The 17,475-nt window shown below is 44.6% G+C and overlaps 1 protein-coding gene across 8 annotated transcripts in view; it reads right to left on the bottom strand.

Annotated features, from left to right (window-relative positions):
* The window catches only part of PLXNA4 (plexin A4), a 748,486-nt gene that overhangs the window by 84,249 nt on the left and 646,762 nt on the right, over window positions 1-17,475 (bottom strand). For all 8 annotated transcript variants that reach the window (XM_061638090.1, XM_061638091.1, XM_061638093.1 and 5 more), the window contains 5 exons: window positions 13,137-13,280; window positions 12,117-12,351; window positions 10,313-10,455; window positions 6,254-6,522; window positions 1,746-1,812 (listed from right to left, as the gene is read on the bottom strand). In XM_061638090.1, coding sequence (XP_061494074.1) covers window positions 1,746-1,812; window positions 6,254-6,522; window positions 10,313-10,455; window positions 12,117-12,351; window positions 13,137-13,280 — 858 coding nt within the window. The remainder of the gene's footprint in view (window positions 1-1,745; window positions 1,813-6,253; window positions 6,523-10,312; window positions 10,456-12,116; window positions 12,352-13,136; window positions 13,281-17,475) is intronic.

Here is a 17,475-nt window from a genome sequence, read left to right as displayed (position 1 = left end):
GAATCAGGTCTTCTCATTATGATAAGCTCAGTTTCATCATTTTAGCTTCTAGTGGCAGTTCTGGTTTAATTTGTCCTAACACCCAATTATTTGTCTTTTTGTGGTTCATGGTACCCGCAAAGCTCTCCTCCAGCACCACATTTCAAATGATTTTTCTCTTATCCACTCTTTTCACTGTCCAACTTTCACATCCATACAAAATTGGGAATACCACCATCTGAATGGTCCTGACTTTAGTGTTCAGTGATACATCTTTGCATTTGAGGACCTTTTCTAGTTCTCTCATATCTGCCCTCCCCAGTCGTAGCCTTCTTCTGATTTCTTGACTATCGTCTCCATTTTGGTTAATGACTGTGCCATTGACTAGTTCAATGACCTCATTGTCAACTTAAAGTTACTTAAATCTTCTGTTCTCATTACTTTACTCTTTTTGACGTTCAGCTGTAGTCCTGCTTTTGTGCTTTCCTCTTTAACTTTCATCAGCATTCGTTTCAAATCATAACTGGTTTCTGCTAGTAGTATGGTATCGTCTGCATATCTTAAATTTTTGATATTTCTCCCTCCAATATTCACACTTCTTTCCCGCTTTCCATATGATATGTTCTGCATACAGATTAAGCAAATAGGGTGATAAAATGCACCCCTGTCTCACACCCTTTTCCATGGGGAACCAATCGGTTTCTCCATATTCTATCCTTACACATTTAGAAAATTCCTGTTTGTACTTGAAGCAGCTTATCAGTACTTCCTAGAATGTGATGTCTTGTGGTCACACAGGAAAGTGTAGTGAGTGCTGTAAGGAAGAAGGGTTGTTTGTGTCATGAGTACTAAGCCAGTGAGAGCATGTGGTGGGTGTTTTAAATATGTCACAGACCACCTCAGCCATCTCTTACATCAAGGGTGGGGCACTGGATCTGGTCAGCCACCCCTGGTAGACCACGTTTGACAGGTGGATGAGGCCGCCTACCTGTCAATTGCCTCACATGAGAAACTGTGCAAGAAAAAGCACAGTGTATTTATTAATATTGTTGTTGCTTGTAGTTGTTATTATTATTACCCACTCTACCTCCCAACGGAGCCCAGTGCAGCAAACACATAAACAATAAAACAATTAAAATATCTAAAAAAAAAATCCAATACAGACAGGGAAAGATCTCACTTAAAAGGCTTGTTGGAATAAAAAGGTCTTCAGGTGGCACCAAGAAGACAACAGAGATGGTGCCTGTCTAATATTTAAAGGGAGGGAATCCCAAAGGGGAGATGCCGTAACACCAATTCCTACATTGCATGGAACAGATCTCCTGATAAGATGGGATCTGCAGGCAGCACAGTGATCAATTGGCTAGATATGAGATGCATCTATGAGAAACTATCAAGGGACAGAAATAAGCTGGCTCATTCATCCCATGTCCAAGCACGGAGCATGGCCAGCTCTGTTTAAATTCTGCATCTCCAGACTGCCAGGCTAGCTGGTTCTCCCTCTCATTTCACATCAGATTCATAGAGGGTAGATGACAATTTCAGCTTTCAGTGGGACTTGTTTACCTTCTTGTCACACTATTTCCCTTGTTTTTCTAACCAACTTGGGTAACTCAATGTAGCCAACAAATGTTAAAAATGGTCCAACTGCATACTAAAACCATAGCTTTTTTAAAAGAAAAAAATCCCCAGGGTGACCAACTAACAAAACAACGGTACAGTAAATGCCCAAGCATGAGGTCATCACCTAAACTTGCTCCTCTTACCTTGAGAAACTTGTAGAGCAGGAAGGTGAACCAGTTAGTGAGCATCTTCTCAGCCACAGATTCTGTCCTAGAGTGAATGGGAAAGGGAAAGAAAAATTACTTGCACAGACCTCCCAGAGAAGAGATTCTCTTTGCTTGTTTTCTCCTGTCCCCCTGCCCTGAGTATTCTGATTCTGAATCTACATCGGTCTTTCATGGAAACTGTTTGCAAAGGAGCAAATGGTTTCATAAATGGAATTTGTTCAGGATAAAATTCTCTTCATCTGAATTTCCAAATGGAGTTTGCCTTGATTTTTTGCTCTGGGGTGAAATTTGGTATCTGTTCATTAGCCATGACTTATATACCGTATGTCTTTTAACTGGACAGAAAAAGGAGGTAGCATGTCTCTGAATGCCAGTTGTTGGGAATCACAAGTGGGGAAATGCTGTTGCTTCAGGTCCTAATTGTGGGCTTCCCATTGGGGCACCTGGCTGGCCATTGTGAGAACAGGATGCTGGACTAGATGGGCCTTTGACCAGATCCAGCAGGGCTCTTCTTAAGTTCTTTTAAAACCATTTGGTTTCTGGGATCCTTATGAGTCATTTAATATGGATTTAGCATTGAAAAGACTGTTTTGGAACCCACACATTGCAAGACTGGGATGGAAGCCACATCAGATAAGAGTTCTCCAAGACAAGCCATGTTGGCCCATAAGAAAAATCCAAAAACTACAGTCAGGCAACAAACTACCACAAAATAGTGAGCAAGCTTTTGACTGCTCCAGAACTCTTCTTCAGACAGGATGTTAAGCAATGCAGCAAAGTTGGGGGGGGGGAGAGATCCATTGCTTTTAATATGATATTCTCTTGGACGTTCAGATGTGCGTCTCTATTCTTAAGCCCTGGCTATCTGTGAAGCCATTTGTCAGTACCCCTCCTCCCGCCGGAAAATAAACCAGATGGAAGCAAACAGGAAGTAGGTTCAGGAAAATTGCACAAACAGAGCAACTGTATCTGGATTGGAAATCAAACTTGAACCAGATTACTTCAGCATCCCTAGATAAAGCTACAAGCACAGTCAAGGTCCCTATTCTGGACCTCCGGCTTTGCAATCTTATTAGAATTCCAAAGCCCAAACCACAATATGGGGAATGGGCTTCTTTGTTTGGCTGTATTCAGTCATAACGCCAGAAGATGCTTTTGTTGGATGCATTATGCACCAGGCAAGCAAGAGAGAGATCACGCCTTCTCATGTGTTACACACACATTCTGCTAAGAGGCTTCAGCTTCGGTGGGCCAAATAAGATGTATTAGATGGGGAAGTAGCAGAGGTAATAAAAGGAAGATGTAAGTTAAATGGTGGGTTGGGTTTTTGTTTTTTGAAATGAATAAATATCTCACAAAAAATATTTTGCATGCATTTGCACAGATGAACAATTCAGAAGCTATTGCCCACTTATACACCAACATGTGAGTGGGAAGCAGGATTGCAGCAACTAGCGTTGCCCCCAGACATTTGCACAAATGGCATGCATGTCTGAGCAGGGTAGGGAACTTTTATCATTCCGAGGGCCACATTCCCATCTGGGCAACCTCCCAAGGCCACATGCCAGCAAGCAAAAGGGACCAGAGGTAAAAGTAGTGCAAGGAATATAAATGTTACCTTTGTCACAGCAGGCTAGTTTCTACTACACACACTCACACACCCTTCTCTATCCTTCATCGAGGCAAGCAAGAGGCATTATCAGAGTAGAAGGACACATTCAGGCCAGGCAAAACGTCAAGGACAGTGCAAAGCAACGCCAGTGAAAGGTTTGGCTCTGGGAGAGGTCTGAGGGCCAGGCAGAGAGGCTTGCAGGGCCACATTTGGTTCCCAGGCTTGAGGTTTCCCACTCCTGATCTGGAGAGAGAAAGCCTTCACATATCAAGCTGTACCCATGAAAGCTTCCACCCAACCTGAAACCCCAATTGCACAGAGTTTCAGTCATGTGAATGACTTCACACAGACAGCTATATGTGTGCAGGCTCCATCCCTGCAGACAATTTCTCACTACATGTGGACACCACAGTAAGGAATTAGTCAGTGCACTGCTCGCAACTTTGGAACAGTGGTACAGTGCACTGGTCCAGGGTTTGCCAATGTGGTGTCCTCCAGATGTGGATTACAACTCCCATCATCCCTGACCATTGGCCATGCTGGCTGTGGCTGATGAGAGCTGTAGCCCACAACCTCTGGAGGGCATCATGTTGACTAACCTTGTATTGGTCTATGGGTGAGCAATAGCTTCTGAAAAAGGCCTCTGAGGCATGTTGAAAAAACCCCAATTATATGCTGTGTAGTTCTGTTACAAGAAGTGATCAATTCCTGTCCCGTACCCTCTCTCTTGCACACAACTCAAATTCAGTTTGTACAAACTGTTCCCTCTGTCCTCCACCTTGCATGTGGATGTAACTTTGGGTCCCTGGTAGGGATGGGTGAATCTGTCCCTTTCGTTTTCTCTCAGTTTCTGATTCTTTCCAATCTTAAGTTCAGTTCTCAACATTTTCACATCAGTTTGAGAGGTGTTTTTTTAAGTTCTTGTTAATATGTACAATAATTTATGTTTTATTATTATTATTATTAATAATAATAATAATAATAATAATCATAATCATAATAATAATAATAATAATAATCATAATAATAATGGACTAAAATATGTACTTCAAACAGTAAAACAAAATCCTCATGAAAATGCATTAGTATTTTAGGGTTCTAATACTTTGTTTTGCCTCTTTCCACAAGCCTTTTAAGTTGAGACCTATCGCAGCCTGTGTCTGTGTCAGAATTGTTTAACATGTTTTTAATAATGTTTTTAACCCCTTTTAAATGTTTTTTTTAAAATGTTTTTAATGCTGTTTTGTTTTAATGTATTTTAAGGTCTGTTTTTATGATGTTTTAAAATGTGTTTAGTGCTTTGTTTGCTGCCCCAGGCTCCTGTGGGGAGGAAGGGCGGGATACAAATTAAATAAATAAATAAACAAATAAATAATATACTCATTTTCACAAACCAAATGTTACTTTCAAAAATAACTGCATTTTTAGGCACACTTCATATGGATCTTTGCACATATTGACTTGGCTGAAGAGCTGCGCTGTACAACTCAGAGACCTGTGGATTTCCAAGGATGGCTGTGTTTCAGTCTGCATGTTGTTTCAGGAAGTGCGAATTACGTATGTTCACCTTCAAATGGGAACTGGGTTGAATTTCTCCCCCATCCCTAAGTCTCTGCCACAGTAAGTCTCTAGGTCAGTGATTCTCAAACGGTGCGCCACGCCACACTGGTGCGCCGCAAGAGGTGACTAGGTGTGCCGCGAATATTATGAAAGTATATTTTAAAAATGAGAAGAAACCCATTTGTAAACTTTAAGTTATTTTTATTCATAGTTTAAAATATATTAATATATTTTTAATTTTGTAGATGAAGTGCGCCAGAAAATTTTTATATGTTTTACAGTGCGCTGCAAACCAAAAAAGTTTGAGAACTACTGCTCTGGGTAAAGACTAACCTGGCCCCATCTACTGGTCAGAGAGGAAGCCACTGTACGGAGCCAGTATGGTTCCTCTCTGCCAGAAGGAACACCGGACTCTGTCGACCAGTTGCCTGAGGACTACAGAGCGACAGAGAAGCACACGCCGGCTTCTGACACAAGTCAGAAAGCCATTACTATTATTATTTGAATTTATATCTCACTTTTCCTTCCGAAGGAGCCCAGGCTGGCAAACACATCAACAAAACAATTTAACAACAATAAAAAAGCACTCTCAAACCAGTTGAAAACATTCTTTCATCCAGTGATCTGCAGGGTGCCAGGAAAAGTCTCCTTCAGCCATCAAATGCCTGGGTAAACAGGAACATTTTCAAATTCCTCCTAAAAGTCAGTAATGGCGGTCACAGACACTCCTCACCTGAGAGGGCATTCCACAAATGGGGAGCCACCACTGAAGAGGCCTTGTCATGGCTCAACGCCAACCAGGCAGCCACTGGGAAGAATAGGGGCTGTGCAAGGGGTTGTCTCTTTTCAGAATGTGAAATGTTCACTTCTGCAGGCAAATCTAAAATATCACAATCTACTTTGAGTCCCACCCCATGTCAGTGTCATGTCTGTTCCAGTCTTAAGCCGCTCAACATGGCACTTAAGTTTATTTCATAGCTATCCATTAGAGCCATACGACAATGGAATCAATGACCTAGAGAGGTAGTGGGCTCTCTGACACTGGAGGCCTTCAAGAGGCAGCTGGACAGCCATCTGTCGGGAATGCTTTGATTTGGATTCCTGCATTGAGCAGGGGGTTGGACTTGATGGCCTTATAGGCCCCTTCCAACTCTACTATTCTGTGATTCTATGATCCCAAGCACCTGCCAATGGATCCAAATGCAACGCTGGATCCACCCGGTAGACTGTCGTAGTTGGCCTCGAGAGTGACTGCAAATTGAATGAGCTGGAACCTGAGCCAGGGAGACATCTTATCTGTCCCAGCGCTTACCTGCGGAGCAGCAGCTTGGGGTGGTTTTTGCTCTCCAGGTTTTTGTCTATGAGGTCGGCCAGGAGTTGCTTGAGGACATCGGTGGCATACTCCAGCTTGCTCTGCAGCACCGTCATGATGAGGGATGCCACATTGCCACGGTCTCGCATGGAGAAGCTGCGCTGGGACTCCAGGGTGCGAATGAAGGACAGGAGGAAGACCTTGTTGTTGATGAGCTGGGCAAACAGTTTCAGGCCTTTCTCAACCCGCTCTTGCCGATATCCAGGAACCTGTCAAAAACACAGAGATGAACTGCTTGGTTGCCAGCTAGCATATAACCCCGTATGTGTTGAAGACAGTGATGACATGGGCCAAAAAATTGAGGCTGAATCCTGAAAAGACAGAGGTGTTATGTGTCTACAGTCTGACATCCAGGAGGTGGGAAGACGGCCTGTTCTGGATGGGGTTGCTCTTTCCTTGAAGGAGCAGGTCTATAGGCTAGGGGTACTCCTTGATCCAACATTGTCATTGGAGGTTCAGGAGGCCTCAGTGGCTAGGAGTGCCTTTTTCCAGCTCCAGCTGGTTCACCAGCTTCAGCCCCTTTTGGACATAGAAGACTTGGCCATAGTGCTCCATGCTCTGGTAACTTCCAGACTGGATTATTGCAATGTGCTCTACGTGGGGCTGCCCTTGAAGATGTCTCGGAAACCTCAACTGGTCCAAACTACAGCAGCCAGATTACTGGCAGGGATTTCCTTTAGAACTCATATAACCCATTTTAAAACAGCTGTGTTGGTTGCCAGTTCATTTCTGGGCACAGTTCAAGGTGCTAACTTTAGTGTTTAAAGCCCTAAATGACTCAGTCCCAAATATCTGCAAGGCCACCTCCTTCCCTACAGACCCTCTCAGGTGTTGAGATTGGCAGTTCCACCACCCTCAGAAGCTTGGGGTGGTGATGGCCCAGGAGAGGGCATTCTCAGTGGCAGCCCCTAAGCTCTGGAACTCACCCCTCACTGAGGTGCATCCGGCAACTTCGTTGGTCAACTTTTGGCGGAGGACGCATCTCTTTTATCCTGGCCTTTGACACCCAAGATGTATACTTTTAGGACCCACCCAATTTTCTGTGATGTTGTTTAGGTTGTTTTAACTGTTTTATTTATTTATTTATTACATTTATACCCCGCCTTTCTTTTCATCATAGAAATCCAAGGCGGCTTCCGTGCGGTTCCCAGGCGGTCTCCCATCCAGGCACTGACCAGACCTGACCCTGCTTAGCTTCAGCAGGAAGCTGGCCTCATGTGCCTTCACCTCTGGGTGAAGGGTGGATACTACTGCTGCTGCTGCTGCTGCTGCTGCTGCTGCTGCTGCTGCTGCTACTACTACTACTACTAATAATAATAATAATATAATAATAATAATATAATAATAATAATAATAATAATATAATAATAATAATAATAATAATAATAATAATAATAATAATAATAATAATAATAATAATAATAATAATAATAATAATAATAATAATATACAATCTATGGAACTAGCCCTTTCACAAGTGATGGCGGCTTTCCTTTGAAAAAATCAGGCCACGTGCCTTTGTCCTGAGCTCCTAGATTCTCCTCACAGGCCTCCCACAAGGGGAGTACCTGCCAATATTTTTCAAGGAGGGCTGCCATCACCACCCGCTCTCCTCTTTTCCACCTCTGGCACACAGCATGCCTTTGCGAGCACAGTCTGTGTGCTCCACTCCACAGCAGAGACTGCTTACTGTGGCAAACCATGTTTTACAACAAGTACCAATGCCCGCTCAGGACTAGCATTAAGACTGACTGAACTCATTATGGCTGGTGAGGCGGTACAGGCGGCCGCACATGCCGCTCAGCCACACAGGTATGCAGGAGGAGGCCACCCTTGGCTCTCACGGGCCGGGCGCCATTCCAGGGGAGCTGCAGAGAATTGGTACGCTGGAAGGGGAGAGGACTGATTGAAGCCGGGCTGGCCAACCTTTTCTGGCCTGAGGGCCACACTCAAGGTCAGCCATCCCTCCAAGGGCCACATGCCAGCGGTGGTGCGGCCAACGGATGCGCATGCACACACACATACTACACATGCTGACCATGCACATATACTCACCACCATACATGCATGCCCTCCAGGCGTACAGCACAAACACTCACCAGACATAGGCTCACAATTCTCTCTCCCTCACACACACACACACAGAGTCAAACATTTATAGATATACTCTTACACACAAACATACACACAAGTAATCAGCACTTCCAGCCCTCTCCACTCCACCACTGGCATGGAGAAAAATGCTGCCTTTTACTCTTAAGGAGCAGGCAGGGGACGTTATCTCTGATCTCTGAACTATGGAATGGTCTCCTCGAGGAGGTGCGCCTGGCGCCGACCCTATCATCTTTTCGGCGCCAGGTTAAAACCTTTCTCTTCTCTGAGGCATTTTAATTCCTGTTAATTCTGAATTATTATATTTTGATTTTAGACTGTACAGTTTTGTGTACAGTTTTGTGTTATTTTTATTGTATTTTTAATGTTCACCGCCCAGAAAGCTGTTGCTAGTCGGGCGGTATATAAGCTTAATTAAATAAATAAATAAATCTCAAGCACCGTAATGCTTAGCGCTAAGATCAAGGAGAAAAGCTCCCGCTGACTGTCCTTTAAAGCCCTAGCATTTCCAGCACTGGGATGGGGAGGCCTGGAAATCTGGCTTACCATTTGGAGAACAGAATGCTGGGGCTTTAAAGGACAGCCCATGGGATCTTTTCTCTCAGGCTCTGCTCCAGTAAAGCAATTGGATGCACTGAAGTTATCACCTGTAGGTGCTACCGGTACACCACTACCACCCGTAATGTATTTATTTATTTATTACTTTGAAACTTCATTTGCAAATTGCTTTTGGATCAGGAATTCTTCTTTGCCTGGGAGCCATAGGAACTACATTTCTCAGTATTCCCCATGGCCCCGGACACTGTTGCTCATGCTGCAAGCAAGGGCCTAAATTATGAAGCACTATTACTAGCAACAATCCCAGGCACCATCCCTGCCACTGCCCTTTTCTTTGATAAGTTTGGGAAAGGGAAGATCCAATTATCAGCCTAGACTCCATGGGGGTCTGGGCCAAATCCATAATTAATCCAAGGAGTATTACATCTGATGACTCCCCTCCCCAATGATCTTTAGCAGTTTCATTGGTTCTGTTACAAGATTTGTCTGTTTAGGGTACAGGTGTATGAATTCATGAGTTTGATCATGAGTTTGCAACACAACAAGGCAAGGAGTCCAAGAGGACAGCTTGTTGGAGTGGTAGAGCATCTGCTTTGCATGCAGAAGGTCCCAGGTTCTATCACCGGCACCTGCAGGTATGGCTGGGAATGCCCCCACCTGAATGGAGAGCCACTGCCAGCCACTGCAGAGCTAGATGGACCAACGGTCTGACTCACTATTTGGCAGCTTCTTCCCATGCTCCCTTTAGGTAACGGCTGCAGCTCAGTGGTGGAGCACCTGCTTTGCATGCAGAAGGCCCAAAGCGCAAGCCCTCAACAACTTGGGTCCAGGATATTTTAAGAACGGCCTGACCTTTTACATCCCAGCTCAGTCACTGGGATCACCTGAAGGCATGCTGTCAGCTGCCCCCCATGTGACAGAGGCCTGACAGGCCTCGACTAGAAGCCGGGCATTTGGTGTCGTCTGTTTCTTCCATCAGAGATTTGGCAGGCACCCTCGCTTTTGACTTTCAGGTCTCTCTTAAAGGCCTTTTTATGCCAACAGGACTTACAGCTGTTTAATTTTGACTAGCCAGTCACCTTAATGTTTTATCTGTAATTTTGTATTTTTTAAATGTGTTTTGCCTTTTAACATTGTAAGCCTCTCTAATATTATACAATATGGCAGTACAGAAATGCTTGTACAACATCTCCAGGTAGGACTGGAGAGACCCATGCTTGAAACTCTGCAGCTGCCAGCCAGTGTAGACGATACTTAGTTAGATGGACCAGTGGTCTGATTCGGTATAAGGCAACTTCCTATGCTGCTATGTCTAAGAAACTCTCTTACCTCCAAATCCCTCAGCACGGGATGATCTTCAATGCCAGGGAAAAGCACCCTCATTGTATATGTCCGATAATCCAGAAACGGGATGCCGGCTCCATCTAAATCACTCGTCAGCTCATGGATGTCAGTCTGCAGTTCTGCAAAAGCTATGATTTAAGGGGGAGCACAGGAGACAAACAAAGCTGGAATATTAAATGGAAAAGTTAATCCTGAGTGGAGAAGATCCAGGGTAATACAGCGGATTGGGTGCCAGGCTTTGATCAGAGTGACTGGAGTTCAAATTCCCACCCAGCCATGAAACTCACAGAGGTACTCAGGGCTCATCAGCACCTTTCAGCTTATCCTACCTCAAAGAAGTCCCGTAAGAATAACGTGGGATCGCCCTCATCTACATTGCCCTGACCTCTTTTAGGAAGGACGGGATGCAAGTGTTGTAAACCATACAGAGCAGCCCCCCCCCCAAAAAAAGCACCCTCCCTAAAGAATGGCTTGGCTAAGATACAAGATATTATTTAGATGTTGATAGAGCACACACTCAGTGAAGGAGCACATATTTTGCCCGTAAGAGGCTTCAGATTTCTTCTTCTTTTTAAAAAATTTAATATTCTTTTGAAAGGAGTAGGGTGGCATTACACATATCAATAGAGTTAAGTACAAATAAAATATATAACATCAACAAAGTCCTGCATGCCAAATTCGAGGGAGGGTTATGCCCCCTGGGCTCCTATTGGGGGGAAGGACAGGATTTGATTGATTTATTGATTGATTGATTGATTGCATTTGTATACCGCCCCATAGCCAAAGCTCTCTGGGTGGTTTACAACAGAAAGAAATCTGACAACAACTACTATCCAGTTTCATGGCAATTCCATCTCCCATTCTAGCCCTTGTCGCAGAGCCTTGTCATTCCTGTTGTGGGTCTGTGCTCTCGAATCTAAACTACAAACATATCCCATACCGGAGAAAAGTCCAATGCTGTCGATTTTCCTTTTGCTAATTGCAATTTGAAAGTCGTTCTTTCAGCCCCTGCAGTATGCCAGAGGCGGCTGAGCCAGTTTTCTATTGTGAAATGATAATTGTGTTTCCAATTCTTTGCAGTCTCCATCCTGGCAGCTACCAAGATGAACCCAATCAACCCCCTGCGATCTCCTGTCAAAAGAATCTTGGGTGGAAGGACTGGGAAGGACCTCTGCCTCTGCTTGCAAAGCTGCCGTCAACTGGGACAGTGGCAGTCCCAGGCTAGACGGACCCGTGGTCTGACTCAATAGGAGGCTGCTTCCTTATTCCTTGCTTCATTTTCCTCCCATTCCCACTTCCCTGGTTCTAAGCCAGGGGTGGGAGACTTCAGGTCTGTGGCACAAAGGTGGCCCTTGGTGGCTCTCTACCTGGCCCTTGAGATGGTCCCCAGGACACCCCCCTCCCCACATCCTCTACTGGCCCCGCTTCACACCACCCTTGGCTGTTCCCCCCCCCCTGGCTGGAGCGAGTCCTCAAATTCTGACAATGCTTCCCTGGATGGGGAATAAAGAGTGGTGCGGCCCTCAGGCTATCCCCACCCCATTCTAAACTGAAAATTCTAACTCTGTGCCAAGAAAACAGAAACTCTAATCTCTTCTATCCCCTTATCCTACTCATTAGCACTTAATTCCTCAGCTAGCAGGTTCATTCTTACCCATAATACGAGCCATGCAGATTCTCAGTTGCCCTGGATCTCAAAATGGGCACACACACACGCACATCCCCACTCTGCATACAACAGAGGGATTCCCCCCCCCAAACCCCTTATGACCCCTTATGCTTGCCGTACCTTCCTTGCATTCTAAGGCCACCCGGGACTCCAGGTTGTCCATTTGCATCTGGAGCCGCTTGAGGGTGAGGTCACTTTCGCGGGACTTGCGCTTGTAGGCAATCAGCACAGCCACAATGAAGATGATGAGGAGCCCTCCTGCCACAGCAATGCTGACGATGGCAGGCAGGCTGAGCGGGCTGTCTGGGGAGATGTTCACCATCCCTGGGGAAAACTCCATCCCTCCTACGCGAGCCTGAAGGTTAGAGGAAGGAAGTGAGGAGGCCTGCTAAGCTCAAGACACTAAAGAAAGCCCTTTGCAAAGCCCCAAATCAATCAATTAATTGGTTGATTGATTAATTAATTAATATATATCCCATTCTTCCTCCCAGCAGGAGCCCAGGGCGGCACTGTCTGCAACAGTCAGCTTCCTGAGAATCTCAGCTTTCTTTACTTCCAAAACCAAGTTTCCAGCCCTTATTGTCCAAGCATATGTTTAAAGTTTCTTAACTGAGGATATACATACATACTAAGATTTGCAGTGTTAAGGAGTAGAGTTTAAGTGGTCTATATAGCACCTTGCCTTTCCCCATAACTAGCAAAACAGGAACAAGTTAGTAAAAGCTGAAGAATACTTTATTTATTTATTTATAACATCTATATACCACCTAATTATCTGCATTTCTAAGTGACGTACACCAAAACAAGCCATACATAAAATAGAAAGCCATCATTAAACCAAACACTACCTTAAAATGCCTGCTGGAATAAAAAACTCTTAGTCATGCGCCTGAAGTTCAACAGGGAAGGTGCCTGCCTAATCTCAGTTGGGAGTTCCACAGGCTTGGGCCCACTACCCGGGATATACTGCTTAATCAACAAAAGCCTCTAAGTATATTATGTGAAAGAATATATTAGGCAAAAGAAGATAAATGGCACAACTTTGCTTGACTTTGCATAATTTATGCAGGTCGCAGAATCCAGCCTTTCTTCAAGATGTGCATCGCCCTTGCTATGCTGCGTGTGACCACAGCTGCTTACCATCACTTTATGCCGTCCAGTAAGATTCGGGGACTCACACAGCAGCTGCACTTCTGACACCGTGGGCACACAGGGCTTCTCACCGACCAGCACGGTATAATTCAGCTTGGCGTTCCCTCCCGTAAGTGGGATCAGGTTCTTACCCTGGGCCAAGAGAAACAAAACTCATGAGCAGATGGACCACACCAAAGAGCCCCCAGGCCCTTGGGGTGAGTGAGAAAGACCCGGGTTCCTCTTTGGCTTTGAGATGAGCCAGCATCCAACTTTAAGTTTTACTGTGGAAATGATACGGACCCCCAAAGCCTGAGGATTGTATCCAATGCTTGTCATACTCAGAGCAGACCCATTGACATTGATGGGCATGACGAACTTAGGAACATTAACTTCAATAGGTCTGTTCTTGGATACAACCTTTAATCACTAGGCTGCCTATATGTGTGTTCTGCTAGCTTCATTTCCTTCACAGCAGCTGAGCTCTTTCTCAGCATCCTATGACTGAGCCTTCCCTGTCAGCAATTAAAATGACAACATTCCATGACCTCACAGAAGCTTAGCCAATGACTTAGGTGAGGTGGGCGGAGCCTCTGCTTACATGTATATGTAAACATGGTGTAGTAAATGCATCAAATAATAGGATAAAATTAACTCTCATAACTTTGAGCATCATGTGAATGCTAAAACGGGCCTTTTCCCAGGAAGTGAAATTTGTAAAGAAGGGGGTGAATGTGGGGAGTTCAGAAATCCACACACCCCATTGTGAACAAGGCACGCATTCCTACAAATATGGCTCTCATTTGCAATAATATTGACACATGATGCCTGCCCTCCCCATTAGATCACCGATGAAAATAACCCTTCTGGAGGACACCCAGCAATAGGAAGGGCTCAGAGCCATAACAGGCCTTGGAAATGACTTTCATTTTCTGCTAGGGTTCCTTGATTTGCAGTGCTGTTTCTCAGTTGAGTTCATCTGAAACGGGGGACACAGGAAACCATAAATCCCAGGACTCCCAGTAGGAAATAACATTTCTGGAGTATGCTCAGGATAATCATTTCCAGCTGAGTTACAAGGTTTTTGTAGTTGTCTGTGCCTTCTGTTCCTAGGGATGGGTGACTCTCTCAGTTTTGGTTTCTCATTTTTCCAATCTTAAATTCCGTCCTCCGCATTTCCACATCTGTTTGATTTTTTTTTTAAAGTCCGAATGAAAATTCATCAGCATTTTACTGTGAATTTATTCTGAAGGCCCGTCCATACGACTGTATAATCTGCATTGTTATAGCTTTGCATCCTCATTAATTCGCCTTCATCCATATGATGTTGCAAGTTAGTACGGATTTTTGCGTTCACAAATATGCATTAGAAATACCACTGAAAACCCAATATGCTTTCCTATATCGATAATCAATCACATTAACATCCATGTGCTCGGATGCAATGCTATGGACTTTCCTGCAATAGGCAGTCCGCGGTCGTTCCTCCATCATATGCCAAGCCCCCTGTCTCCTTCCCACCCAATACAACATCCACAAACCTGTGCATGTGCGGGAATTAGAAAAAAAGATATATGTTTCTGCGGTCTTCCAAAAACGTGCACGGAAAGTGAACAACCATTACGGACCAATAACTGAAAAGGGGTGGACTTAGAGGAGTGGCCAATGCTAAACCAATTTAGACCAAAAAAAAAAGCCCACTCGTATGGATGCTTGATAATCGGTATTTCCCAATAATCCAACCACAAACAGGACATGTATGGATCTCGAGGCCACCAACCAAATATGGAAAATGTGGATTTTGTGGTTAGGTATGGATGGGCCCTAACATATACATTTTTGTATGCAATTTTGCCTAGTATAGACATTTTGTACAGCATTTCCCTCCTAATATAATGCATTTTTGTATGTTATTTTCACTGATACATGCATTTAGATGCACATTTCCCCTTAGTGCATGAATTTTTGTACACATTATTTGTCTGGAGAACTGCTGCACTGCAAAATTCGGAGAACTGCAACTTTCAAAGAATGGCTGTTGTTTCAGAAAGTGCAAATTAGATAGGTTTGCTTTTAAACGTGAACTGCATCTCCCATCCCTCCCTCCCTCATACAAAAGGTTTGCACTGGGTGGTGCAGAACCCTACATATACCAGGGAATTACATTTCCAGTTAATCAGAGGCTGGGAAGGCCTCTCCTGGTGCCAGCAAGCTTCTGCTGGTTCCCCCACACCTTCATAAGGGTATGCCTATTTGGAGGGGGAGGAACAAGCAGGAAGACCTGGGGGCAACCTCCCACATCTGATTTTTTTAAAAGCTTTCTTGGTAAGGCTTTCTCTGTAATGGCTTTCTCTGAAATGCTACCGGTTCCACGCGCAGGACCAGCCAGACAGGACCAGCTTAGCAGTTTCAATGCGTGGATGAGACGATGGTGTTGGGTGGAAGGGTTTGGATTTGTTAGGCACTGGGGAACATTTTGGGACAAGCCGGGCCTGTACAAAAGGGACGGGCTCCACATGAACCAGAATGGAACCAGACTTCTGGTACTTAAAATTAAAAAGGTGGCAGAGCAGCTTTTAAACTGACTGAGGGGGGAAACCCGACAGGAGCTGAGGAAGGTCCGGTTCAGAATAAACCTCCCCCCTGGGATAAAAACCAAAGAAATGATGAAATTTTAAAAGGGGTAGGCCTAGAAGTAGGCATTGTGAGAGCAGGGGCACAGCATATAAATTCAGAAGAGCAAAATTACCACAGGCCAAACCACAATTGCCAAAGACACTTGAAGAGAGACACTGCTTACAAGTGCCTGTATTCTAATGCTAGGAGCCTCCGAACCAAGATGGGAGAACTGGAGTGCTTGGTCTTAGAGGAGAGCATTGATATAGTGAGCATAACGGAGACCTGGTGGAATGGAGGAAACCAGTGGGATACGGTTATCCCTGGATATAAACTATATCGGAAGGACAGGGAAGGATGTATTGGTGGCGGAGTCGCTCTATACGTGAAAGAAGGCATTGAATCCAGCAAGCTCGAAACCCCAAAAGAGGCGGACTCCTCCACAGAATCTTTGTGGGTGGTGATACCATGCCCCAGGAGGGATTTAATTATGGGAGTGATCTATCGTCCCCCTGATCAAAATGCTCAGGGAGACCTTGAGATGAGATATGAAATTGAGGAAGCATCCAAACTAGGAAATGTGGTAGTAATGGGTGACTTCAACTACCCAGACATAGACTGGCCGCATATGTGTTCCAGTCATGACAAAGAAGCAAAATTTCTAGATATTCTAAATGACTATTCCCTAGACCAGTTGGTCATGGAACCGACCAGAGGGACGGCAACCCTGGACTTAATCCTCAGTGGGGACCGGGACCTGGTGCGAGATGTAAGTGCTGTTGAACCGATTGGGAGCAGTGACCACAGTGCTATTAAATTAAACATACATGTAACTGGCCAATTGCCAAGAAAATCCAACACGGTCACATTTGACTTCAAAAGAGGAAACTTCACAAAAATGAGGGGATTGGTAAAAAGAAAGCTGAAAAACAAAGTCCAGAGGGTCACATCACTTGAAAATGCTTGGAAGTTGTTTAAAAACACTATATTAGAAGCTCAACTGGAGTGCATACCGCAGATCAGAAAAGGTACCGCCAGGGCCAAGAAGATGCCAGCATGGTTAACGAGCAAAGTCAAGGAAGCTCTTAGAGGCAAAAAGTCTTCCTTCAAAAAATGGAAGTCTTGTCCGAATGAAGAAAATAAAAAAGAACACAAACTCTGGCAAAAGAAATGCAAGAAGACAATAAGGGATGCTAAAAAAGAATTTGAGGAGCACATTGCTAAGAACATAAAAACCAACAACAACACATTCTATAAATACATTCAAAGCAGGAGACCATCTAGGGAGGCGATTGGACCCTTGGATGATAAGGGAGTCAAAGGTGTACTAAAGAACGATAAGGAGATTGCAGAGAAGCTAAATGAATTCTTTGCATCTGTCTTCACAGTGGAAGATATAGGGCAGATCCCTGAACCTGAACTAACATTTGCAGGAAGGGATTCTGAGGAACTGAGACAAATAGTGGTAACGAGAGAGGAAGTTCTAAGCTTAATGGACAATATAAAAACTGACAAATCACCGGGCCCGGATGGCATCCACCCGAGAGTTCTCAAAGAACTCAAAGGTGAAATTGCTGATCTGCTAACTAAAATATGTAACTTGTCCCTCGGGTCCTCCTCCGTGCCTGAGGACTGGAAAGTGGCAAATGTAACACCAATCTTCAAAAAGGGATCCAGAGGGGATCCCAGAAATTACAGGCCAGTTAGGCCCCCACCCTGTGGAATTCTCTCC

Source organism: Rhineura floridana, chromosome 8 (assembly GCF_030035675.1).
Source record: "Rhineura floridana isolate rRhiFlo1 chromosome 8, rRhiFlo1.hap2, whole genome shotgun sequence".
In the NCBI taxonomy this organism is placed as follows: Eukaryota; Metazoa; Chordata; class Lepidosauria; order Squamata; family Rhineuridae; genus Rhineura; species Rhineura floridana.
Note: the sequence above shows the minus strand (reverse complement) of the source record. Positions and strands in the feature narration are given on the sequence as shown.